The sequence below is a fragment of the Erythrolamprus reginae genome, chromosome 4 (assembly GCF_031021105.1).
Source record: "Erythrolamprus reginae isolate rEryReg1 chromosome 4, rEryReg1.hap1, whole genome shotgun sequence".
NCBI lineage: Eukaryota > Metazoa > Chordata > Lepidosauria > Squamata > Dipsadidae > Erythrolamprus > Erythrolamprus reginae.
Window position 1 is genome coordinate 136,352,428 of NC_091953.1, and position 26,079 is coordinate 136,378,506.

General features: G+C 44.4%; 1 protein-coding gene across 1 annotated transcript; it reads left to right on the forward strand.

Annotated features, from left to right (window-relative positions):
* Positions 1-1,710: 1,710 nt before the first annotated feature.
* RGCC (regulator of cell cycle) lies at positions 1,711-21,031 on the forward strand. The gene is made up of 5 exons (XM_070751879.1): positions 1,711-1,826; positions 4,388-4,546; positions 17,012-17,119; positions 18,295-18,357; positions 19,556-21,031. Exons 1-5 carry the CDS (start codon positions 1,787-1,789, stop codon positions 19,561-19,563), a joined length of 378 nt encoding a protein of 125 aa, XP_070607980.1. The 5' UTR covers positions 1,711-1,786; the 3' UTR covers positions 19,564-21,031.
* The last annotated feature ends 5,048 nt before the right edge of the window (positions 21,032-26,079 follow it).

A 26,079-nucleotide genomic window follows, 5' to 3' on the forward strand; every position in this document is an offset into this window, starting at 1 on the left:
AATTAGAGAAAGAATAGAAGAGAGAATATAGGATAAAATAAATCGATGAGAGAATAGAAGAAAGATATAGGGATAGAAGACAAGATATAGGAGATATAGGAGAGCAATAGGACAGGGGACGGAAGGCACCCTAGTGCACTTGTACTCCGCCTCTTACTGACCTCTTAGGAATCTGGAGAGGTCAACCTTGCATAGTCTAAGGGTAAAATATTCGGGGTTAGGGGATGACACTACAGAGTCCGGTAATGAGTTCCACGCTTCGACAACTCCATTACTAAAGTTGTATTTTTTTACAGTGAAGTTTGGAGCCGTTAATATTGAGCTTGAATCTGTTATGTGCTCTTGTGTTGTTGTGGTTGAAGCTGAAGTAATCGTTGAAAGGGAGAACTAGAAAATAAATTACATTGGCAATAAATTACAACTTGACAAACCTGCAATTAATGCTAGTACACAACCCAGAGTCCAAAAGAACCTAAGAACCTAAGAAGAGCCCAGCTGAATCAGGCCAAAGCCCATCAAGTCCAGCATTCTGTGTCACACAGTGGCCCCCCAATTGTCCATCGGGATCTTGAGCAGAAAGAGAAGGCAAAACCCTCCCAAAGGAATTGGGCAGCTTATAAATTTAATAAATTAAATTACTCCCTTAATTCCATTGGGTTGCAGATGTCCCAGACTCTTTGATAAAGTCCGATAGATGCCTCTTGTTGGGAGCTGTTGGCCAACAATGGATGATCTAACCAAACAGCCTTGTCATTTGTTTAGCAATTGGATTAGATAAAGACACACTTTAAACAATACCTAGAGAGATTTCTCCACTTCCATGGCCCCGGAAGCTGATTTTATGGGTTCTGCTCAGAACTGGATGTTATAGGATGCCGGGAGCTTTGATCATGGATAGAGGCAAGACCATGTAGCAGGCTAGTAGGAGAAAACCCGGGTGGTGGAGACACACTAGTGGATGGTATCCTGGGGGAAAGGGTGGCTTAGCGGGAGAAGAGTCTTGAGCTTGCCTCCTCTTCCTCCTCCTCCTCCTCCTTTTTCCTCTTCTTCCTTTCTTCCTCCTCCTCTTCCCTCCTTTCTTTTTCCTCTTCCACAATCCTCCTTTCTTTTTTCATCCTCCTTCTCCCCCCTCATCCTCTCTCCCTTCTTTTTCCTCTTCCTCCTTTCTTCTCTTCCACCTTTCCCCTCTCTTCTTCCCTCCTTTTCCCCCTCTTCCTCCTCCTCCACCTCCTCCTCCTTTCCTCTTTCCTCCTCCTCCTTTCCTCCTCCTCCTCCTCCTCCTCTCTCCCTTCTTTTTCCACTTCCCCTTTCTTCTCTTCCCCCTTTCCCCCCTCTTCTCCTTTATTCTTCCTCTTCCTTTCTCCTCCTTTTTTCTTCCTCCTTTCTTTTTTCCTCTTCCTCTTCCCTACTCTCTTTTTCCTCTTCCTCCTCCTCCTTTCTTTTTTCCCTCCTCCTTTCTTTCTTCCTCCTCCTCCCTCCCTTCTTTTTCCTCTTCCTCCTTTCTTCTCTCCCTCCTTTCCCCCCTCTCCCTCCCTCCTTTTTTCCTCCTCCCTTTTTCTACCTCCTTCTTTGTTCCCCCTCCCTCGTTTTCCCCCCTCCTCCTCCTTTTTTCCTCCTCCGTCTTCCTTCCTTCTCCTCCCTCCTTTCTTTTCCCTCCTCCTCCTCTTTCTAGGCGTCGGCAGCGGCCAAAGCAGAAGCGGCGGCGGGGGGGGGGGGCGGCTGTCGGCGGAGGGCGGCGGTGCGCTCTCGCCTCCTGCCCGGCTCTGCAGCTCGGCCGCCCGATGCCATGAAGCCCTGCAGAGCTCAGAGGAGCCCGCGAAGCCCCGGTGAGTCCCGGGAGGAGAGGGAGAGGCGCGGGGGGCGCCCGGTTGGCGATGCCGGCCAGTGGTCCCTCTCTCCCTCTCCCCCCTCTCTCTCCTTCACTCCTTCCTTCCCCCCCTCTCTTTCTCCCTCTCTTTCTCTCATATTCTCTCTCTCTCTTTTTCCCTTTCTCCCTTTCTCTCTCTTTCTCCATCCCTCCGTCCCTCCCCCTCACTCTTTTTTTCTCTCTTTCTCCCATTCTCTTTCTCTCTTTTTTATTTCTCTCTCTCTCCCTCCTTCCCTCCCCCTCTCTATTTCTCTCTCTTTCTTTCTTTCCCTCTCTCCCTCCCTCTCTCTCTTTCCCTCCCTCCCTCCTTCCCTTCCCTCCCCTCTCTTTCTCTCTCTCTCTTTCTTTCTGTCCTTCTCTCCCTCTTTCTCCCCCCTTTGTCTCTCCCTCCTTCCCTCCCCCTTTCTCTTTCTTGCTCTTTCTCTCTTTCTCCCTTTCTCTTTCTCCCTTTCTCTTTCTCTCTTTCTCCCTTTCTCTCTCTCTGTCTCTTTCTTCTCTCTTTTCTTTCTTTTTCTCTTTTTTCTCTCTCACTTTCTCTATCCCTCCCTCTCTCCCTCCTTCCCTCCCCATCTTTCTTTCTTTCTCTCCTTCTCTCTCTTTCTCTTTCTCCCCCCTCTCTCTCCCTCCTTCCCTCCCCTCTTTCTCTCTCTTTTTCTCTTTCTTTCTTTCTCTCTTTCTTTCTCTCTCTCTCCCCCCCCAGATTTCTCCCCACTTTGCCTGCCTCCATCCCCTCACTGGAGACAAAGGAGTTCGGGGGGGGGAGGCAGCAGGGTAGGAGACCCTCGCCTCTTAAGTCTCTCTTTAAACTGCATTCCCATGATACACTGAGCCCACCCCCCTTAAGGAAACCGGAGGGGGCTGCAGACTCAACAGGTGAACAAACGCAGGTCCTTCACTGACCCCAAGTTCAAGCTCTCCCGGTCGGTCATTGAGTGGGTGGTGTGAATGAGGGGGGGGGGGGGGCTTTCACCCAAGGTCCTTCATCTGGAGACTGGAGAGTCCCCAAAGGGTTGACTTGGCCCATCGTCCCAACTCTTGGTTGGTAAAGATTAGATTGTTATTTCAGTTGGAAGGGATCTACACCAATCTCCCTTTGAAAGTCTCAAGTGTTTGGGCTCTTACTTCCTTATTTCCTGGTCGAATCTCTCCTGGGTCAGTTTTCACCCATTCTTCCTTGTCTCGCCTTGAGGGGCTTTGCAAAATAGCTTGACCCCCGTCCTCCTCTCTGTGGCAGCCCCTCCAGTATTGGAAAATTGCTATCATTTATTTTATTTTTACGATTTTAGCTGCTCTGGAATCCAGATATTCCATCGCAACTTGTGGGTCTGTTGGCCAGTTTATTTTATTTTATTTTATTTATATATTTGTCAAACAATTATAGGATAGTAATTTCTAAAAAATAAAACATTAGATAAGTAACGATAAAAAGTAATGGTAGAAGACAATACGACAGTAGGACAGGGATGGACAATGGTGCCCTTATGCACGCCCCTTACAGACCTCTTAGAAAGGGGGTGAGTGTAGACAGTCTAAGGTTAAAGTTTTTGGGGTTACGAGTAGAAACCACAGAGACAGGTAATGCATTCCAGGCGTTGATCGCTCTATTGCTGAAGTCATATTTATTGCAGTCTAGTTTGGAGCGGTTGACATTTAGTTTAAATCTATTTCGTGCTCATGTGTTGATGCGGTTGAAGGTGAAGTAGTCGCTAACAGGAAGAACATTTTGGTATATAGAAACATACAATCATAGAAGATTGACAGAAAAATACCTCCTGGTCCATCTAGTCTGCCCTTCTACTCTTTCCTGTATTTTATCTTACAATGGATATATGTTTATCCCAGTTACTGTGGATTCTTCCTCCCTCCCTTCCTTCCTCATTCATAGAAACCTAGGAACCTAGAAGATTAACGGCAGAAAAAGACCTCAGGGTCCATCTAGTCTGCCCTTATACTATTTTCTGTATTTTATCCTAGGATAGGTATGTTTATCCCAGGCATGTTTAAATTCAATGGATTTACCAACCACATCTGGTTTGTTCCAAGCATCTACTCCTCTTTCAGTAAAACAATATTTTCTCACGTGGCTTCTGATCTTTCCCCCAACTAACCTCAGATTCCCCCCCCCCCCTTGTTCTTGTGTTCACTTTCCTATTAAAAACAATTCCCTCCTGAACCTTATTTAACCATTGAACATATTTAAATGTTTCTATCATGTCCCCCCCTTTTCCTTCTGTCCTCCAGACTAGACAGATTGAGTTCATGAAGTCTTATGCTTAAGACCTTCCACTATTCTTGTAGCCTGTCTTTGGACCTGTTCAATTTTATCCATCTCTTTTTGTAGGTGAGGTCTCCAGAACTGAGCACCGTATCATTCCAAATGGGGTCTCACCAGCGCTCTATACAGCGGGATCACAATCTCCCTCTTCCTGCTTGTTATACCTCTAGCTATGCAGCCAAGTATTTACACTTAATAAAAAAATATTTTTTAAAAGAAATGCCTCTTCGTTTCTGGTTTGGCAGATTTGGTGGAAGACGGTGGAGAACTAGCGGACGTCCTGTGCGAGTTCGATGCGGTGATAGAGGACTTCTCTTCCCCCGTGAAGGACAGGCACTTCCAATACGAGGAACACCTGGAGAAGATGAAGAGACGGAGCAGCACCAGCATCAGCGACTCGGAAAGTAAGATGGTGACGTCTTCTTTTCCATCTTTCTCTTTTCGTGGCGCAACTACATCCTACATAGGCCTCCACTGGCAAAAACCAAGCATCAAAAATAATCTCCTGCACAGATAATCTTCAAATTATGACCGTGGTTAGGATCGTAATCAGTATCGGGTTCCTACCGGTACGTACGTGGACACCGCACCAGTAGTAAAAGTTGAGCTGCGTGCACTGATGGGCAGCCAAATGTTTTACCGCCACACTGTGGGTATGGCTTGATGGTCATATGACTGGGTAGGAGTGGCTTGCCAACCATGTGACCAGGTGGGAGTGGCTTGACTGATCATCATTGTTCAAGTAAACTGTTATTGCCGCAGGATGCCTTTTCATCTCAGTTGTGGGCAGAGTGAGGGCTTCGTGAGGGGAAAAGGACCGCAGCCCAGACTGCTTTGGAGGTGGCCACGTGAGGCTGGAGGGGAGCTGGACAGGAGAGAGGGAAGCTTGTCCGAGGGCCAGGAAGGAGGAAAGAGGAAAAAAGCGAGGAGCGCAGACACAGAAGCAGCAGGGGAAAAAAGGAGAGCCGAGCCGAGCCCGGTAATCCAGGAAGTGACAGCTGCCAATCAGCTGGAGCTGTGCATGCAGGTTCATTTCCGCCGGTGGAACTGTGTTCCACCCCATTCTGCCTGCTGCCCACCCCTGGCTGCATGCACAGCTTTGCGTCTCCGCCGTGTGTGAGCTTGAATTTGTGATGTGCTCCTGTGTTGTTTTGGTTGAAACTGAAGTAGTCGTTGACAGGCAGGACGCTGCAGCATATGATCTTGTAGGCATTACTTAGATCGCTGTTGGGAGTAGATTATGGCTGTTTCGGCACCGCTAAAACTTTTGCTAAGACATTTTCCCCCTGAGGCTACTACCTATGGCCTTGATCAGGTTGGATTGTTTACACAGCTTGATGTCAGGAAAGGAATGTTTTTCTTAATTCTTAAATTCTTAATTTAATTCTTTTCTTTATTCTTCATTGGCCAAGTGTGATTGCACACGTAAGGAATTTGACTTTGGTGCCTGTTGTGGTTGGCTCTGGCCCAGCTCCTGCCCCAAGAAATGTGGAGGTGGATGTGGTGGAAACATCCACATGCCACAGGCCTGTTTTGCTCCCGATAGAATCTCCCGATGAAGTCTCCTCCGATGAAGGAAGCGTGAGTGACAGGGAAGAGGGGAGTTTGGCAGACAGCCCAGGAGGAGATCAATCATCCTTATCATCCCTGGATTCTGAACAAGAACCTATGACGGACCCACGCATGTGTAGTGTGATGCATAAGAGAGAACAACTGAAGGATTATTACAGGAGATAAGTGAGGCCACCTGTGGTTGGGTGGGGCTGCTGTAATTAGTGCTACAGATAAAAAGAGCAGTGTGCTGATTTAGCCTCGTGGAAGTTTATCTGATTCATAGTTTCGTCAAGATCGTGGTTTTGCTGTTTCCCTGTTAAAAATTGTGTATGGACTTTCTGGACTTTGGAATTGGATTCAATTTCCCAGTTACTGGGTGAGAAATTGGATTGCATTTAACCTGTGCCTTGTGTGTACCAGAAAATCCCTTTGACATTTAAATAGGGAGTGTCTTCTGCTTTTCTGTTGATAAAGACTTTTGGTTTTCCTTCTATCGTGTGGTGTGTGTCTTTTTGGACTAATTACCCTGTAATTACGGGCGATTGGGACACACCGGCAGAACAGGTGTCTATGTTCTCTACATACATAAAAGAAAATATACATTTGTCAAGAATCGTGAGGTACAACACTTAATGATTGTCATAGGGCACAAATAAGCAATGAGGAAACAATCAATATTAATAAAAAATCTTAAGGATACAAGCAACAAGTTACAGTCATACAGTCCTACGTAGGAGGAGATGGGGGATAGGAACGATGAGAAAAAACTAGTAGTAATAGAAGTGCAGACTTAGTAAATAGTTTGACAGTGTGGAGGGAATTATTTGTTTAGCAGAGTGATGGCGTTCAGGAAAAAACTGTTCTTGTGTCTAGTTGTCTTGGTGTGCAGTACTCTGTAGTGACGTTTTGAAGGTAGGAGTTGAAACAGTTTATGCCCAGGATGCTCCAAGTGCCACTCCGAGTCTTCGGAGAGGGGCGGCATACAAATCTAAATAATAATAATAATAATAATAATAATAATAATAATAATAATAATTTATTAGATTTGTATGCCGCCCCTCTCCAAGGACTCGGAGTGGCTCACAAGTAAAACTTCATATAAAATCCAATGCTAAAACAGTTTTAAAAACCCCTATTAAAAGCAATCATACAACCCAAACACACCATACATAAAGTCAAGACTGCTATGGATATATCAATTCCTCCATGCCTGGTGACATAGATGAGTTTTCAATAGTTTGCGAAAGACAAGGAGGGTGGGGACAGTCCTAATCTCCAGGGGGAGCTGATACCAAAGGGCTGGGGCCGCCACAGAGAAGACTCTTCCCCTGGGTCCCATCAGATGGCATTGTTATGTTGACAGGATCCGGAGAAGGCCAACTCTGTGGGACCTAATCGGTCACTGGGATTCGTGTGGCAGCAGGCAGTCCCGAAGGTATTATTATTATGCTCTATTCTGATTGATTGATTGACCTCTAGACCTCTAATAGTGTAGATATCTATCTCCGTATTTTCTCCACTGCACTTTTCAGACAGCTTACACGAGGTGTCACTTCTACTTAGCGTGGACTCATCACCAATTACGGCCCCCACTTCACTTTGACCCGATCTCTGAATTTGTAAAACTTCGTGCTGCTACTTGAATCCTAATCTCTGGAGCAGCCAAACTGAGTTCCCGCCAGTAATCCATTTAGGTGAAGAGACAATTTCCACTCTCGCGGCTGACCATTGGTGGTCCACAGACCACGGTTTGAGGAATCCCGCCCTGGAGACTGAATAATTGCAGGGTGTCTGGAAGTAGAAGGCCGCTCGGGCTGAGAATAGCTTGTTTTTCCCATCAATTTAGATGAAGGAAAAAAAATATATAAACCCCACACAAATCGCTTACACGGCTGCTGAGCTGCAACTTCTTTTTTCTTTCTAATTTTGCTTTCCTGTGTTCAGTTCTGGAGACCTCGCCTACAATAAGGATATGGATCAAATTGAACGGGTCCAAAGATGGGCTACAAAAATGGTGGAAGCATCAAACTTATCAGGAAAGACTTAATGAACTCCATCTCTCTACATGGGGCTACCTTTGAAAAGTGTTCGGAAACTTCAGATCGTGCAGAATGCAGCTGCGAGAGCAGTCATGGGCCTACCTAGATATGCCCATGTTTCACCATCACTCCGCAGTCTGCATTGGCTGCCGATCAATTTCCGGTCACAATTCAAAGTGTTGGTTACGACCTTTAAAGCCCTTCATGGCATCGGACCAGAATATCTCCGAGACCGCCTCCTGCCGCACGAATCCCAGCGACCGATTAGGTCCCACAGAGTGGGCCTTCTCCGGGTTCCGTCAACTAAACAATGTCGGTTGGCGGGCCCCAGGGGAAGAGCCTTCTCTGTGGCGGCACCGGCCCTCTGGAACCAACTCCCCCCGGAGATTAGGACTGCCCCTGCTCTTCCTGCCTTCCGTAAACTCCTTAAAACCCACCTTTGCTGTCAGGCATGGGGGAACTGAAACATCTCCCCCTGGGCACGTTTAATTTATGCATGGTATGTCTGTGTGTGTGTCTGTTAGCATATGGGGTTTTTAATATTTAAACATTTTAAACTTGTCTGATTACCCATGATTTGTTTCTACATGTTGTGAGCCGCCCCGAGTCTTCGGAGAGGGGCGGCATACAAATCTAAGTAATAAATAAATAAATAATAAAATCTGTATAGTCTGGAGGACAGAAGGGAAAGGGGGGACATGATAGAAACATTTAAGTATGTTCAAGGGTTAAATAAGGTTCAGGAGGGAAGTGTTTTTAATAGGAAAGTGAACCCAAGAACAAGGGGGCACAATCTGAGGTTAGTTGGGGCAAAGATTAGAAGAAACGTGAGAAAATATGATTTGACTGAAAGAGGAGTAGATGCTTGGAACAAACTTCCAGCAAACGTGATTGGTAAATCCACTGAATTTAAACATGCCTGGGATAAACATCTATCCATCCTAAGATAAAATACAGGAAATAGGATAAGGGCAGACTAGATGGACCAGGAGGTCTTTTTCTGCTGTCAATCTTCTATGTTTCTATGTGAAAGCCGGGAGGGGGGAATTTTTAAAATTTAATTTTTTTTTAAAACACAAGGACAAGGGGACACAATCTGAGGGTAGTTGGGGCAAAGATCAGAAGCCACGTGAGAAAATATGATTTGACTGAAAGAGTAGTAGATGCTTGGAACAAACGTCCAGCAGACATTGTTGGTAAATCCACAATCACTGAATTTAAACAGATCCATCCTAAGATAAAATACAGGAAATAGAATAAGGTCAGACTAGATGGACCAAGAGGTCTTTTTCTGCCGTCAATCGTCTATGTTTCTATGTGAAAGCCGGGAAGGGGGAATTTTTTTTTTAAAAAAATGGGGATTTTTATTTCTTTTCCTTGGAATAAAGGCTCTTTATTCTCACAAGACTCCGAACGCGTCGATTTGCCCTTTGCGGCCATTTAGCAACGCTCCCCGTGTTGGGTCCGCAGCCGGGCATCCGTTCTTCAACTTAAACCCTCCTTCCTCCCTTGGCATCCGTGTCCTTTTCCCTCCCACGTCTGGAGTCGAATGCGTAGTACCAATTTTTTCACGGAGACTGCCCGGTTTCCTTGGCAACGTGGGTTTTTGTTTTTATTTTTTTTTGCAAAATGTCAGTGTGGGAGAAACCAGGCCGGGAGGAGGCGGGTGGTGAAAACCCATCTGTGGCAGCGAAGAAGGAGGCTGATCCAGCGGGCGATGTTTCTGTCTGTAAACAACGTTTATTGGAAGGAAGAACACACATCCTACCCTTTAATTTCCTCCGATTTGAACAGCTTGCAGATTCACACCGGCCTTCCTGGGTTGCAGACACAGAAGGCGGCAAAATCCTCAGCCAGTATGTGGCTTATTATCTTTTTCCCCTGCTACCCGTAGTAGTAGGAGGGTTACATAGAAACATAGAAGAAGACCTCCTGGTCCATCTAGTCTGCCCTTATGCTGTTTCCTGTATTTTATCTTAGGATGGATCTATGTTTATCCCAGGTGTGTTTCAATTCAGTGACTGTGGATTCACCAACCACGTCTGCTGGAAGTTTGTTCCAAGCATCTACTACCCCCCCCCCCTCCCAGCTTCCACATAGAAACATAGAAGATTGACGGCACAAAAATACCTCCTGGTCCATCTAGTCTGCCCTTACACTATTTCCTGTATTTTATCTTAGCATGGATCTATGTTTATCCCAGGCAGGTTTAAATTCAGTGACTGTGGATTTACCAACCACGTCTGCTGGAGGTTTGTTCCAAGCATCTACTACTTCCCCACTTCCAGCTTCCACATAGAAACATAGAAGATTGACGGCACAAAAAGACCTCCTGGTCCATCTAGTCTGCCCTTACACTATTTCCTGTATTTTATCATAGGATGGATCTATGCTTATCCCAGGCGTTTTTCAATTCAGTGACTGTGGATTTACCAACCACGTCTGCTGGAAGTTTGTTCCAAGCATCTACTACTCCCCCTCCCAGCTTCCACATAGAAACATAGAAGATTGACGGCACAAAAATACCTCCTGGTCCATCTAGTCTGCCCTTCTACTATTTCCTGTATTTTATCATAGGATGGATCTATGTTTATCCCAGGCGTGTTTCAATTCAGTGACTGTGGATTTACCAAAAACGTCTGCTGGAAGTTTGTTCCAAGCATCTACTACTTCCCCCCTCCCAGCTTCCACATAGAAACATAGAAGAATGATGGTACAAAAAGATCTCCTGGTCCATCTAAGTCTGCCCTTATGCTGTTTCCTGTATTTTATCTTAGGATGGATCTATGTTTATCCCAGGCATGTTTCAATTCAGTGACTGTGGATTTACCAACGGTAGGCACAATGGTGCCCTTATGCACGCCCCTTACAGACCTCTTAGAAAAGGGGAGAGGTCAACTGTAGATAGTCTAAAGTTAATGTTTTTGAGGTTACTAGTAGAAACCACAGAGTCAGGTAATGCATTCCAGGCGTTAATCGCTCTCTTGCTGAAGTCATATTTTTGGCAGTCTAGTTTGGAGCGGTTGACATTTGGTTTAAATCTATTTTGCCCTCATGTGTTGATGCAGTTGAAGGTGAAGTAGTCACTAACAGGAAAAACATTTTGGTATATAGAAACATACAAACATAGAAGATAGACCACATGGTCCATCTAGTCTGCCCTTATACTATTTACTGTATTTTATCCTGGCATGGGTCTATATTTATCCCAGGCATGTATAAATTCAGTTACTGTGGATTTACCAACCACTGCTGGAAGTTTGTTCCAAGGATCTACTACTTTTTCAGTAAAATAATATTTTCTCACGTTGCTTCTGATCTTTCCCCCAACTAAGCTCAGATTGTGCCCCCTTGTTCTTGTGTTCACTTTCCTATTAAAAACACTTCCCTCCTGGACCTTATTTAAACCTTTAACCTATTTAAATGTTTCGATCGTGTCCCCCCTTTTCCTTCTGTCCTCCAGACTATACAGATTGAGTTCATTGAGTCTTTCCTGATAAGTTTGATGCTTAAGACCTTCCACCATTTTTGTAGCCCGTCTTTGGACCTGTTCAATTTTATCCATCTCTTTTTGTAGGTGAGGTCTCCAGAACTGGACACAGTACTATTCCAAATGGGGTCCCACCAGGGCTCTACACAGCGGGATCACAATCTCCCTCTTTCTCTAGCTATGCAGCCATAGTTACAGAGTCCAGAAGGAGTTAGGCAGCCTATAATTTATATAAAATAAATTAAGTTATCTGGAAAATAAGGTTACAAGGCACTTAGCTCCTGTGGAGAATGTTCGCAGGGGAAGTTGGTATGACTGTCGTATAGCAGGAAGCCAACGGAAGGGAACGAGTAGTGCCAGGGGTCAGTAGATCATCGACTGGTGTTGTGGGGAAGGTTAGAGATGAGCACCCTCATTCCGTTTCCCTCCAAGGGCAAAGTGGGTGCTGTGGTACGCTACCTGAATGCTAAGGGCAGGAACGGTGCTGTGATGGGGGCCCAACATTTGTGCATGATGGGTGCTCAAGGTGCTGACTGAAGCGCACAACATCGACAGAGTCAGTGCTACCTGAGAATTTTGTGACCGTTTCGAGATTGAAGATGAGGCTTTTCTCAACTGTAGAGTGATGGGAGATGAAACTTGGGCTCATCACCCTACTCCAGAGAGCAAAGGTCAATCAAGGCAGGGGCGCCATACCCGTTCTCCTTCAGCCAAAAAATTCAAAACTCAGCAATCGGCGAGAAAAATCTTGGGCACCCATCACGCACAAATCTGGGCACCCATCACAGCAGAGTTTGTTTGTTTGTTTGTTTGTTTGTTTATTGATTGATTGATTGATTGATTAGATTTGTATGCCGCCCCTCTCCGGAGACTTGGAGTGGCTCACAACAACAAAACAGTACAAATCCAATGGTTAAAACAATTAAAAACCCTTAATATAAAAAACAATCATACATCTCATACAAACCATATGTAAAGCGGAAACGGCCCAGGGGAATCAATTTCCCCATGACTGACGGTAGAGGTGGGTATTAAGGAGTTTGTGAAAGGCAAGGAGGGTGGGGGCAGTCCTAATCTCTGGGGGGAGTTGATTCCAGAGTGTTGGGGCCGCCATGGAGAAGGCTATTCCCCTGGGTCCCGCCAGATGACATTGTTTCGTTGATGGGACCCAGAGAAGGCCAACTCTGTGGGACCTAACTGGTCACTGGGATTCGTGCGGCAGAAGGCGGTCCTGGAGATATTCTGGTCCGATGCCATGTAGGGATTTATAGATCATAACCAACACTTTGAATTGTGACCGGAAACTGTTTGGCAACCAATGCAGACTGCGGAGTAACATAGGCATACCTAGGGAAGCCCATGATGGCTCTAATAGCTGCATTCTTCACGATCTGAAGTTTCCGAACACTATTCAAAGGTAGCCCCATATAGAGAACGTTACAGTAGTCGAGCCTCGAGGTGATGAGGGCATGAGTGACTGTGAGCAGTGACTCCCGGTCCAGGTAGGGCCACAACTGGTGCACCAGGCGAACCTGGGCAAACGCCCCCCTCACCACAGCTGAAACATTGTTCTCTAATGTGAGCTGTGGATTGAGGAGGACACCCAAGTTGCGGACCCTCTCTGAGGGGGTCAGTAATCCAATTTATTGCCGCACCCATCCTGGCACTCACACTGGGAACCTGAATCTGAGTTTTCCACCCAGTTGAAAGTTCACATCCTTCATCCCTCCAACCACTTGTCACATTGTCCAGTCAGATTGTGCCAGCGTGGCAAATCCTCCTTCTGCTTCTGGCCAGGTGGATGGGCACAGGATGGCCTTGAACCCCTTAAAAGAATGCTTTGTGGCTGTGTCTGCTCCTTCCTGGAAACCACCCTTCCCAACTTCCCATAAGCATCAGGCCTCCTCTAGACAGTGTGTCAAGGCGTTGATTTATCTCCAACTTCTGCACTGGCTTGACACCTCTAGTGATGGAGCACCCAACTTCTGAAGGCGAGCTGCTCAGAATAACAGAGTTGGAAGAGATCTTGGAGGTCTTTTAGACCAACCCCCTGCTCAATCAGGAAACCCTATACCATTTCAGACAAACAGTGGTCCAATTTCTTCTTAAAAGCCTCCAATGTTGGAGCATTCACAACTTCTGCAGGCAAGTTGTTCCATGGATTAATTGTTCTGACTGTCACGAAATTCCTCCTTAGTTCTAAGTTGCTTCTCTCCTTATTTAGTTTCTACCCATTGCTTCTTGTTCTACCCTCAGGTGCTTTGGAGAATAGTTTGACTCCCTCTTTGTAGTATCCACCGAGATACTGGAACGTTGCTATCATGTCTCCCCTGGTCCTTCTTTTCATCAAACTAGCCATGCCCAGTTCCTGCAACCGTTCTTCATATGTTTTAGCCTCCAGTCCCCTAATCCTCTTTGTTGCTCTTCTCTGCACTCTTTCCAAAGTCTCCACATCTTTCTAGAATGTCAGCATCTGATGCTACCAGTGGCAACTCCTGGGTGGTGAAGCTCTGTAGCCTAGAAGACTGTCAACTGTCCCTTTTTGTGAACGCAGGAGGAAAGGATCGTCTTTGGCCCACATAAGGGGAATACGAACGAAAGGGCTGCATGGAGCCATTATTCAGCTTAACCACTTGTAGCTAATGAATGAGATCACTCCCAAATCACTTTTAGGAACATTTTAGTACAGATTTTAAAAATGCACGCCCTCCTCCTCCTCCTACAAAGGAAGAATGTCTCAATTCAACAGCATTTCTCTGATAGAGAAAGAATTGGGAGATTTTTCTCCTACTGACCAACAGAACATTTGCGAAAAGGCCAAAGAAAGCAGCCAAGATTCTAATTTCATGCTTAGGTTAAATAAGGAAAGGAAACCAGTCAAATGACTGCCTGGTTGTTGTTGTTGTTTTTACACAAAGATTTGTCTATAGTCTATGGAGGAAACAGCTAGAACATAATTAATTGGTTAATGTAGTAGAGGAACATGGAGAAATAATATTTCAAGAGTGGTGATGGAAATAGCAGTTTAACCCTAAGTAAGTAAATAGATAAGTTGAAAGAGAGAAAGGAAGAAAGGAAGGAAGGAAGGAAGGAAGGAAGGAAAAGACAGAAAAGAGAACGGTGGAATAGAGAAGGAGGGAAAGGGAGGGAGGGATGAAGGAAAACAGACAGGGAAGGGAGACAGGGAGGAAAAGACAGAAGAGAGATGGAAGGAGGGAAAGGAAAAAGAAATAAAAGAGGAGGGAGAGGGAAGGGTGGAAGAGACAGAAAAGAGAAGAAAGAAAGGGAGGGAAGGAGGGAGCAAAAGACAGAAAAGGAGGGGAAGAAAGGAATGAAGGAAACAACAGAACAGAGAAGAAAGAAAGGGAGGGAGCAAAAGACAGAAAAGGAAAGAGAGAAAGGAAGGAAGGAAGGAAAAGACAGAACAGAGAAGAAAAAGAAAGAAAGAAAGAAAGATAGGGAGGGAAAGAGGGAAAGAGGGAAAAGAGAAGGAAGAAGGAAGGAAGGAAGGAAGGAAGGAAAAGACAGAACAGAGAAGAAAGAAAGACAGGGAAGAGGAACTCAAGATTGCTTCATTTTGATTGAAATTGGCAAGATCTCATGGTACCCCACAACTATACACTCAGGTTCCTGATTTGGCCTGCCCCAAAGGGCTGTTTATATAAACCATCCGTCTCTGCTTATATTCAGGAGCAAAATGCTCTTTTGCCTGTAGTAGCCCCGTCCTTCTGGCTCCCCCCCCCCTACACCTTGTGCAGGTGGATCTAACGACTTGCAAAGACCCACATTTTCTGAGCCGAAGACTTATCGTCCCATCCAATAGATGCTTATTGTGGGAACCCACTAATGGCAGGATGGGGCCCCTACCACAGGCACAACGTCACACCAGCGAGGGTGTAAAAGGGAAGGAAAAAAACTTTTTCTGAAATGGTGGTGGAGAAGCAGCCCTAGTATCTCTTCTTTAGCTTTCTTTTTTTCCCCAACGTAGTTTTTGTTACAACTGTTAAGTAGCTAACGGGCTATATTTAAGTGGAGCGCTTGAGGTTTTGCTGAACTTAAGAACAGAAATAACTGGAGCTAACCATGAATTATTTTTCACTTGCCAAGGGAAGCCTCCATCTTTTTTTCCGATGGCAAACCCTTCATTAAGGAGGTTTTGCCCCAAAGAGTCTGGAACAAGAGTCAGAAATATTGGAAAGTCCGTGTAACCACCGAGTCCCCTTTGCAAGAGCTGAAACTAACACACTGGAGCAGTGGAACGAATGATAGTCTTACTTTACGCGTTGGTGGTTTTAATACATATCTCTCAGTGATGGTCTCCTACAGGTACGGTCAGGTACGCAGAACCGGTAGAAAAAAATTGATTTCCCCCCCCCCCCTTCTGGGCTCTGGGTATGTTTTTCTTACTGCAATAAATGAAGTTGAATGTGTATAATTTTAGAAGAGCTGTGCGTGTGTGTTTGTGTGTACATACGCAACCAGTTTATATAGTAGATGTTGTGGTTGGCTCTGCCCCAGCTCCTGCCCCAAGGAATGTGGAGGTGGATGCAGGGGAAACGTCAACATGTCCTAGGCCTGTTTTATTGCCGACAGAGTCAGGTAGTGCAGTTTCCTCGGATGAAGAAGAAGGTGGGGGGGTGACATGGAAGAGGGGGGCTTGGCACACAGCCCGGGAAGCCAATCACCATTATCTTTGGTTGATTCGGATGGCAAAGTGTTAGACCCACGCAGGCGCAGACTTATGCATCGAAGAGACCAATTGAGGACATATTACAGGAGATAAGAGAGGCCACCTGTGTTTGGGTGGGGCTCCAATAATTAGAGCTTCTGATATAAATAGCAGCATATGGGCTTGGCCGTTGTGGAAGATTATCTGATCGCAGTTCTTCAGGATCGTGCCTTGCTGTTTTCCGGACTTTGTTTGTTGATTTTTCACGCCTTTGAAACCAAAGCAGAGCAAAGTGTGTGTGTTTCACTTTGTGGAAGAAGGAGGGCTGTGACGTTTCTTCACAGCTGCTAGCTAAGTACTTAAGGTCTGATTAAGGGACTTGTACAGCCTACAAGGTTGTTTTGGGACGAGTGCTCTTTGCAATACAAAAAGGGTGCTTTGTTTCTTTTGAATTTTGTGATAAAGGACATTGTTTTGAACTTTCAAACGTGTGTGTGTCTGAAATTTGTACCCGTGAATTTTCGGGAGGCTCCTACCAGAGAGCCCGGCAGAACAGTAGATAATGTATATTTTTGTGTGCCTGTGTGTACTATGTATGTACCCCTATGCAGGGGTGGGCAGCAGGTAGGACGGGGTGGAATACAGTTCCACCAATGGAAATGAAGCTCCAGCTGATTGGCGGCTGTCACTTCCTGCATTACTGGTCTCCGCTCGACTCTCCTTTTTTGTCCTGCTGCTGCTGTGTCTGCGCTCCTTGCTTTTCCCCTCTTTCCTCCTTCCTGGCCTCGGACGAGCTTCCCTCTCTTCTGTCCGTCTCCCCTCCAGCCTCACGCGGCCACCTCCCGCCTGAGGTACAAGCAGAATGCCTGGGTGGAAGCGGCGCTGGCATCATTGTTTAAAAATTTTGTCCAATACACAATAATACACAATGAAGGTAATAGAGGACACCTTCGAGGAAATAGAATTAGAGAAAGAACAGAAGAGAGAATCTAGGATAAAATAAATCAATAAAAGAATGGGGATAGAAGAGGAAACAGGTGCATCTTATACACCGAAAAATACGGTAACTCTTGTTACAGACTTGCTGTCTAACTCTAAGTGGACAACTTTGTTCCAGGTGCTGACTCACTGTGTGGACACAGCCTGAGCTTCAGCGATGAAAAGTTACATTCCTCGGCTCCGTCCAGTCCGTCTGGCTCTTTTCCCACAATCGCCTCTCGAAAAGGTATGGCTCTTTATATATATGTAAAACAATACACACACACACACACACACACAAAAGGCAATAGTCCTCCCGATCTCTGGAATGTTTGAAATTTATTTAAAACCACTAAAAATTTCTAAGCTTTCATCCCTCCCTTCTGACTTCGTCAGAGTTCATTCATTCATTCATTCATTCATTCTCCAGAATGAGAGTCATGATCAGCCAAGCATAATCATGGGGAGGCTACAAAAGTTGTTAAGTGTGAAAACTGATCATAAGTCACATTTTTTCAGCGCCGTTATTTTCAGAAATAACAGAGGATCGAAGTGTAATTTTGCTGGAAGAAGAGCAGTAAGATTCTTGTGTTATCAATTAGGGGACCGAATCAGCGGATACCCTCTTTTCATTTCTTCCTTCCTTCCTTCCTTTCTTTCCTACCTTCCTTCCCCCTTTCTTTCTCTCTCTCTCTCTCTTTCTTTCTTTCCTACCTTCCTTCCCCCTCTCTTTCTTTCTTTCTCTCTCTCTCTCTCTTTCTTTCTTTCCTACCTTCTTTCCCCCCTCTCTCTTTCTTTCTTTCTCTCTCTTTCTTTCTTTCCTACCTTCATTCCCCCCTCTCTCTTTCTTTCTTTCTATCTATCTTTCTTTCTCTCTCTTTCTTTCTTTTTTTACTACCTTCCTTCCCCCCTCTCTTTCTATCTTTCTTTCTTTCTCCCTCTTTCTTTCTTTCTTTCCTACCTTCCTTTCCCCCTCTCTTTCTTTCTTTCTTTCTTTCTCTCTCTCTCTCTCCCTCTCTCTCTCTTTCTTTCTTTCCTACCTTCCTCCCCCCCCTCTCTCTCTCTTTCTTTCTTTCTTTCTATCTTTCTTTCATCAAATTTATAGGCTCACCTTCTCCAGTGGATTCAGGGCAGTGTACAAAAATAAATTACAAAATATATTGTAAAACCCCACAATATTAAAACCCCACAGTATTAAAAACAATCACCCATCACTCATCCACTCGACTAACACACTACTGGCCGAAGCAAGGTGTTATCGCTACCAATATATCCATCTCTTTGCCTCCCGCCCAAACATTTGTCTTTATTTTGCAAGATTACCAAAAAGGAATGAGAATACCAGAAAACTAACCATCAAGTCAACGTTTCTTTTGTGTAGACATCTTCCGTTTTGTAATCACCTTTTGTTTTTCCCCTCAGCAAAACTTGGAGACACCAAAGAACTAGAAGACTTCATTGCTGATCTTGATAGAGTTTTGGCAAGTAAGCAATCAAATTTGATTTATTTTATTTATTAGATTTTATTTTATGTATTAGATTTGTATGCCGCCCCTCTCCGTAGACTCGGGGTGGCTCCCAACAGATACAAAAAGACAGTAATAAAATTAATCCAATTAATATACATAAAAAACAATCCTTAAAAATCAAACTTTAAAAAAACTTCCATGAACATTCATTCAACAAATCGTACTAAAAACATTCGTTGGTCAGGGGGAAGATCTAATATTCCCAAGCCTGGCGACAAAGATGAGTTTTTTAACTCTTTCGGAAGGCGAGGAGGGTGGGGGCAGTGCGAATATCCGGGGGAGCTGATTCCAGAAGACCGGGCCCCCACAGAGAAGGCTCTTCCCCTAGGTCCCGCCAGCCGGCATTGTTTGGTCAATGGACCTAAGGAGACCCACTCTTGGGACCTCACCGGTCGCTGGGATTCGTGCGGCAGAAGGCGGTCTTGGAGATAGTCTGGTCCTATGCCATGTAAGGCTTTGTAGGTCACTTTGAATTATGTCCGGAAACAGATCGGCATCCAATGCAGTCCACGGAGCGATGACGAGATATGGGCATGTCTTGGAAGGCCCAAAACCACTCACGCGGCTGCATTTTGGACGATCTGAAGTTTCTGAACACTCTTCAAAGGTAGCCCCATGTACAAAGTAACAGGTGCCTATTGCCCCCATTTATTCATGCTCATTTCATATTCATATTCATGTTTACAAATGCCCTCCTTTCTGACTAGTAGGATTTGAATATGGTATGATTGTGTAGTATCTATTGTTTTTTAATGATAGTGGGTTTTTAACTTTAGTTTTTAACTATTAGATTTGTACTGTATTGTTATTGTTGTGAGCCGCCCCGAGTCTTCAGGGAGGGGCGGCATACAAATCTAATACTGTAAATTATTATTATTATTATTATTATTATTATTATTATTATTATTATTATTATTTGACAAAACAAACAAATAAAATAATTACTATGAAAAAGCCATTGAGAGATTTTCCTTTCCTTTAAAAAAAACCCTTTAACTGCAAATACTTCTTGTATGTAGTAAAATCCTTTATTAGTTAATTTCTGGGGGGGGGGGGGGGCTCGGCGCTGGGACAGAACAGCATCATTCCAATTGTATTTATTTATACTGCACAAACATAACAGTAACATTTATTCCATCTGATTGTTTGTACAGGTATGTGAAACACTGTATTTTGACCCAAGACCTGCTTTCAAAAGGATGAGATGGAGTTATTCCTGGGACCCACCACCTAATGGGACATATGGAGGAATCCTTCTTTTCTCAGCATTTTTCCAGGAACTGGCTCTTAACACTTTTAACGCGTTGTAATTGTGATTTTTCTACAGACAGAATCAACTAACACAAGTGTTCAAAAGGCTTTTTCTTAAAAAAATTGAGCTTAACGTTAATTTAAAAGGGCTTTTATGAAAAGATTGGAAATTCTATCTCATTAACTTTGAAACGTTTTCATGATAATATATTTTTGTATGCAAATAAAAACTAAACTGGAACTTAATATATACATATATAAATAGGGCAGGAGAGAGATTAATTGGATGGATGGATGGATGGATGTTTACATAGAGAAATTGATGGACAGACAGATGAAAGATGAATGAATGGATGCTAGTTAATTGAGGATAGATAGATAGTAGTATAGGATGAATAGATATAATTAATTGAGATAAATGATAAAGGAAGACATAGATGGGTGGATGAATGCTTAATGGCATAGGAGGAGAGAGAGAGAGAGAGAGAGAGAGAGAGAGAGATGATAAACAGAGATAGAGATGACAGAATAGATGGATAGATGGCTAACTGATTAATAAAGGGAATTGATAAATTGATAATTGATACATTATAGTGGATGGATGTATAGCTGATTGAAAGAGAAAATGATAGATGGTTGGGAGATAGAATACATGGATAGGCAGATAAATGTTTAATTAAAATAAAAGATGATGGGTGGATAGATAAATAGATAGATGGACAGATAGATGGATAGATAAATGGCTAATTGAGAGAGAGAGAGAGAGAGAGGTGGTTTAAAGAGCTATGAACTGTTTTGCATTTGTGTCCTACTTTTTCCTCTATAAACTTGTAGTAATTAATTAGAATAGTCTCCATCTGAAGTACTAGTCAAGAACAGACTTTTTCAGATATTGCCGGATTATTCCATCCTTTTAATTCTGGATTTTTGGCATTTGCCAAACATTTCATTCTGTTTATTAATGTAGTTTGCCCCAACAATGGGATGAGATCCCTTACTTGATAATTGCTTGTAAATTACTCCAGGGATGCTACAATAGCCACGGAAGCTTAATTGTGTCCACAATTATTGTCTCAACTGTTACGTTCACAGCAAAAGCTCCCTTTTCTCTTCGAATAATATTAGCAGTAAAACAGTGAAAAATATTAGCAGGGTTGTTTTGAAAAATTGTGGTGCAAAGACAGCATGCTTAATGAAACCTAAGCTTTGAAAACTCAAACATTTTTCCGGTAGCAACTAATTTCATTATTATTTTTCATGTTCCCCCAAGAAAGTGCGCGCTGTGAATGGTAATTACAATAGCTTGAAGCCGGCAAATGTTGTTTTTTAAATTGGATGTACATATTTCCTGCTGTGTAATAAATGAATTCTTCAAAAGAGCAAACTCAGAGCAATTTTTTTCCTTTTTCTTTTTAAATTGCACTTCTTATCCAGAAGCTTCAAAAAATTTAAGACCATGGTTGCAGCCAGTTTACTAAGCCGTGACCTTTCTTTACTAACCATACACAGAAACTTTACTAAGCCATACCATTCTTTACTAACTCTTTACTAACCCCTTAATGAATATTTATTAAGCCATGCCCTTTCTTTACTAACCATTTTACTGAACTTTTACTAAGCCACGCCATTCTTTACTAACCCTTTACTCAATCTAAGACACACCCTTTCTTTACTAAGCATTTACGGAAACTTTACTAAGTCACGCCAATCTTTACTAACCCTTTACTAACCCTTTACTCAATCTAAGACACACCCTTTCTTTACTAAGCATTTACGGAAACTTTACTAAGCCACGCCATTCTTTACTAACCCTTTACAAACCCTTTACTCAATCTAAGACACACCCTTTCTTTACTAAGCATTTACGGAAACTTTACTAAGCCACGTCATTCTTTACTAACCCTTTACTAACCCTTTACTCAATCTAAGACACACCCTTTCTTTACTAAGCATTTACAGAAACTTTACTAAGTCACGCCAATCTTTACTAACCCTTTACTGAATCTTTACTAAGCCGTGCCCTTTCTTTAGTAACCATTTGCTAAACTTTTACTAAGCCATGCCATTCTGGGCTGTGTGTTGATTGCAGCAAGCAGGCCGGCAGGCTGAGACATGAGACATACGGTACATAAGCAAGCAAAGAGAAGGAAAGCTTACTCGAAAGCTACACAGTGGAGGTTGCGTCCCTGGGGAGGATGCAGGAAGCGCTATGCATAAACACAACTGTGTGTGCCCATTCATTTTCAACCACCGTAGTTCCTGCAGCTGGTCTTGGGCCTGGAGGCCAAAGATTAGTGGTCTTAGTAAAGATTCATGAAAGAGCTGGTGAAGCTCTCTACAGGTTGAAAAAACTTTACATTATAAGAGTACGTGGATAGCAGAATCTTCCTTCCAGTTTAGAAAAGGAATACAGTATTCATCGGGAAAATCATAGATGTGGCATAATTTCCAATTTGAGATAGATGGTATATATATATATATATATATATTTATATATATATATATATATGTATGTATGTATGTATGTATGTATGTATGTATGTATGTATGTATGGATGGATGGATGGACGGACGGACGGACGGACGGACGGACAGACAGACAGATTATATATATATATATATAGATAATAGACGGAAGGATGTATAGATAGACAGACAGACAGATATAGAGAGATAGATGATATATATAGATGATAGATGGAAGGATGGATGATAGATAGATAGATAGATAGAGATAGATGATATAAGGATGATAAGATGGAAGGATGGATGGATAGATCATAGCTAGATGGATGGGTGGATGGATTATTATTATTATTAACAATGTAAGAACAAATCTAATAATTTAAAAAACACTAAAAACCCCATTATTAAAAGCAAACATACACACAAACATACCATGTATAAACTGTATAGGCCCGGGGGAGATGTCTCAGTTCCCCCATGCCTGACAGCAGAGATGGGTCTTAAGAACTTTACGAAAGGCAAGGAGGGTGGGGGCAGTTCTAATCTCCGGGGGGGAGCTGGTTCCAGAGGGTTGGGGCCGCCACAGAGAAGGCTCTTCTCCTGGGTCCCGCCAAACGACATTGTTTAGTCGACGGGAGAAGGCCAACTCTGTGGGACCTAACCGGTCGCTGGGATTCGTGCGGCAGAGGCAAAGGATGGATGATAGATGGATGGATGGAGAGATGGGTGGATAGATGATAGATAGATGGAGGGAGGGAGGGAGGGAGGGATGATGGATAGATATAGAGATAGTGGCTATCCAGTCTCTGATGGCTGCAAGGGATTTGTCGAAGGGAATTCTGCAAAGTCCATTCTTGCGCATCCCGTCCTGTTTTACTGGAAACTGGGATGGGGGGGGGGGAACCGGGTGGCAGATCTCTCTTCCTCCTCTGCTCCCCCCGCCCTCCTTTTAATTTTAATTAATGAAGCCTTTCATTCCGGTGAATGCCGCGAAAACTTTCGGCACAAGGAGGCTCTTTGGACGCAAAGGAGCGTTCCAAAGTTTTTGGCGGCTCACAAGCAACTCAATGAATTTCTGAAGAAGGAAGGTCTGTTTGTAGGGGCAGAATTCTTCCCCCACCCTTTTTGCTTGCCATGGGAAAAAAAAGCATACAACTACACACTTTTCCGCTGCATTTGGTGGAGAATAAGACTAGAAAAAAAGGCAAACCCACGCCAATAGGGTGTTTTTTTTCCATTTTGCAAATGTCGCGAGTTGGGGAAAAAAAGTACCCCCCCTCACTGGTTTTTGCAGGGTTCCGAATGCAACTGGTGGGGTTTGGTTTTTTAAAAAAAGCAGCATTGTAAAATGGGGCAAAACTCCCTTAACAACGATCTCACTTAATGACAAAAATGTGGGGGCTCAATTGTGGCCGTGAGCCAAGAACCACCTGCACCTTAAATGCTGCTGAAGTTCTTGTTGGAATAAGCCAACGAGAGGTTAAAGAGGAGTAAATAAACACGCAGGAGGTTGTTTCTGGCTAGGCAGATCCCTAACTAATAATACAGCCTGCCTGCATTAAAAAAAAAGGCATTGAAATCCAGGATTCAGAACTTTCTGGCCCTTGGTTTTATCTGGGCTTGTTTTCTTCCAGATGTTTCATGATCCAACTAGGTAGGGTGGGTGGAGGGGGAGGAGGAGGAAGAAGAGGAGGAGGACGAGAAAGAAGAGGAGGAAGAGGAAGAGGAGGAGGAAGAGAAAGAAGAGGAAGAGGAGGAAGAGCAAGAAGAAGAGGAGGAAGAAGAGGAGGAGGAAGAGAAAGAAGAGGAAGAGGAAGAAGAGGAGGAAGAGGAAGAAGAGGAGGAAGAGAAAGAAGAGGAAGAAGAGGAAGAGGAAGAGGAAGAGGAGGAAGAAGAGGAGGAAGAGGAAGAAGAGAAAGAAGAGGAGGAAGAGGAAGAGGAGGAAGAGAAAGAAGAGGAAGAGGAAGAAGAAGAGGAGGAAGAGGAGGAAGAGGAAGAAGAGGAGGAAGAGAAAGAAGGAGGAAGAGGAGGAAGAGGAAGAAGAGGAGGAAGAGGAAGAAGAGGAGGAAGAGGAAGAGGAGGACGAGAAAGAAGACGAGAAGGAAGAGGAAGAAGAACAGGAGGAAGAAGAGGAGGTAGAAGAGGAGGAAGAGGAAAAAGAAGAGGAGGAGGAAGATAAAGAAGAAGAGGAGGAAGAGGAAGAAGAGGAGGAGAAAGAAGTGTTGATGTCAGATATGCCATATGGGTTCCATACAGGTGAGATGGATTCTAGGATTGGCCTTATCGTCCTCCATTTGTGGGGCCACAGAGGCTGCCACCTTCGCTCGAGTTGAGGAGAGGTTTGGCTTCCTAAGTAGATTCTCCTCTGGAGGAAATTGGTTTCTCGAGGTTTTGTGCAAAAGAGACACAAGATTTCGGACAGAGGTCAGGCGCCTGGGCAGCTCTGAGCATGTGGCTGAGGAGTGGCAATTCCCCCCACACACACACACTACCACAGAGGCTGCTGGTGAAACACAACAACAATCTGTTGAAATATTTTTTTAAAAACCCCCTCACATTATAGCAATAGAACTTTTGACTTATGTAGCATTTCACTGGGCTGGGATCAACTACTCGTGCGGTGGGAAGCTTTTGTTTCCCTATAGCGAAAGCACTTAAGACTTCACAGGGTTTTTCCAGCCCTCTCTAAGCGGTTTACAGAATCAGCCTCTTGCCCCCAACAGTCTGGGTCCTCATTTTACAGATGTTGGAAGGATGGAAGGCTGAGTCAATCTTCAACTAGTCTGCATCGAACTCCTGACTGTGGGCTGACTCAGCCTGCAATACTGCATTGGAAGGAAGGAAGGGAGGGAGGAGGGAGGGAGGGCGGAAGGAAAGGAGAGAGGGAGGGAAGAAGGAAGGAAAGGAGGGAGGGAGGGAGGGAGGGAAGGAAAGAGGGAGGGAAGAAGGAAGCAAGCGAGGAAGGAAGCAAGGAAAGAGGGAGGGAAGGAGAGAGGGAGGAAGGAAAAGAGAGAGGAATGGAGAGAAGGAAGGAAAGGAGAGAGGAAGGAAGGGAAGGAAGAAGGAAGCAAGCGAGGAAGGAAGGAAGCAAGGAGAGAGGGAGGGAAGGAGAGAGGGAGGAAGGAAAGGAGAGAGGGAGGAAGGGAAGGAAGAAGGAAGCAAGCGAGGAAGGAAGGAAGGAAGCAAGGAAAGAGGGAGGGAAGGAGAGAGGAAGGAAGGAAAAGAGAGAGGAATGGAGAGAAGGAAGGAAAGGAGAGAGGAAGGAAGGGAAGGAAGGAAGAAGGAAGCAAGCGAGGAAGGAAGGAAGCAAGGAGAGAGGGAGGGAAGGAGAGAGGGAGGAAGGAAAGGAGAGAGGGAGGAAGGGAAGGAAGAAGGAAGGAAGCGAGGAAGGAAGGAAGCAAGGAAAGAGGGAGGGAAGGAGAGAGGGAGGAAGGAAAAGAGAGAGGAATGGAGAGAAGGAAGGAAAGGAGAGAGGAAGGAAGGGAAGGAAGGAAGAAGGAAGCAAGCGAGGAAGGAAGGAAGCAAGGAGAGAGGGAGGGAAGGAGAGAGGGAGGAAGGAAAGGAGAGAGGGAGGAAGGGAAGGAAGAAGGAAGCAAGCGAGGAAGGAAGGAAGGAAGGAAGCAAGGAGAGAGGGAGGGAAGGAGAGAGGGAGGAAGGAAAGGAGAGAGGGAGGAAGGGAAGGAAGAAGGAAGCAAGCGAGGAAGGAAGGAAGGAAGGAAGGAAAGAAGGGCAATAGCATTTAGACTTATATACCGCTTCATACTACTTTTACAGCCCTCTCTAAGCGGTTTACAGAATCAGCCTCTTGCCCCCAACAATCTGGGTCTCCATTTTACCAACCATGGAAGGACAGAAGTCTGAGTCAACGTTCATCCTGCCAGAATCGAACTGATGTTAACAGATATTGTTAGTAATAACAGGATGGTTAAGTGAATGCAACTTCACTGAACAACTGGGTAAC

What these genes read in the sequence shown, in the direction of transcription:
- RGCC (XM_070751879.1), top strand. Translation starts at nt 1,787, where the DNA reads ATGAAGCCCTGCAGAGCTCAGAGGAGCCCGCGAAGCCCCG. An exon ending in GAGGAGCCCGCGAAGCCCCG is followed by an intron (nt 1,827 to 4,387) that starts GTGAGTCCCGGG and finishes CTGGTTTGGCAG; the next exon opens with ATTTGGTGGAAGACGGTGGA. An exon ending in CAGCATCAGCGACTCGGAAA is followed by an intron (nt 4,547 to 17,011) that starts GTAAGATGGTGA and finishes ACTTTGTTCCAG; the next exon opens with GTGCTGACTCACTGTGTGGA.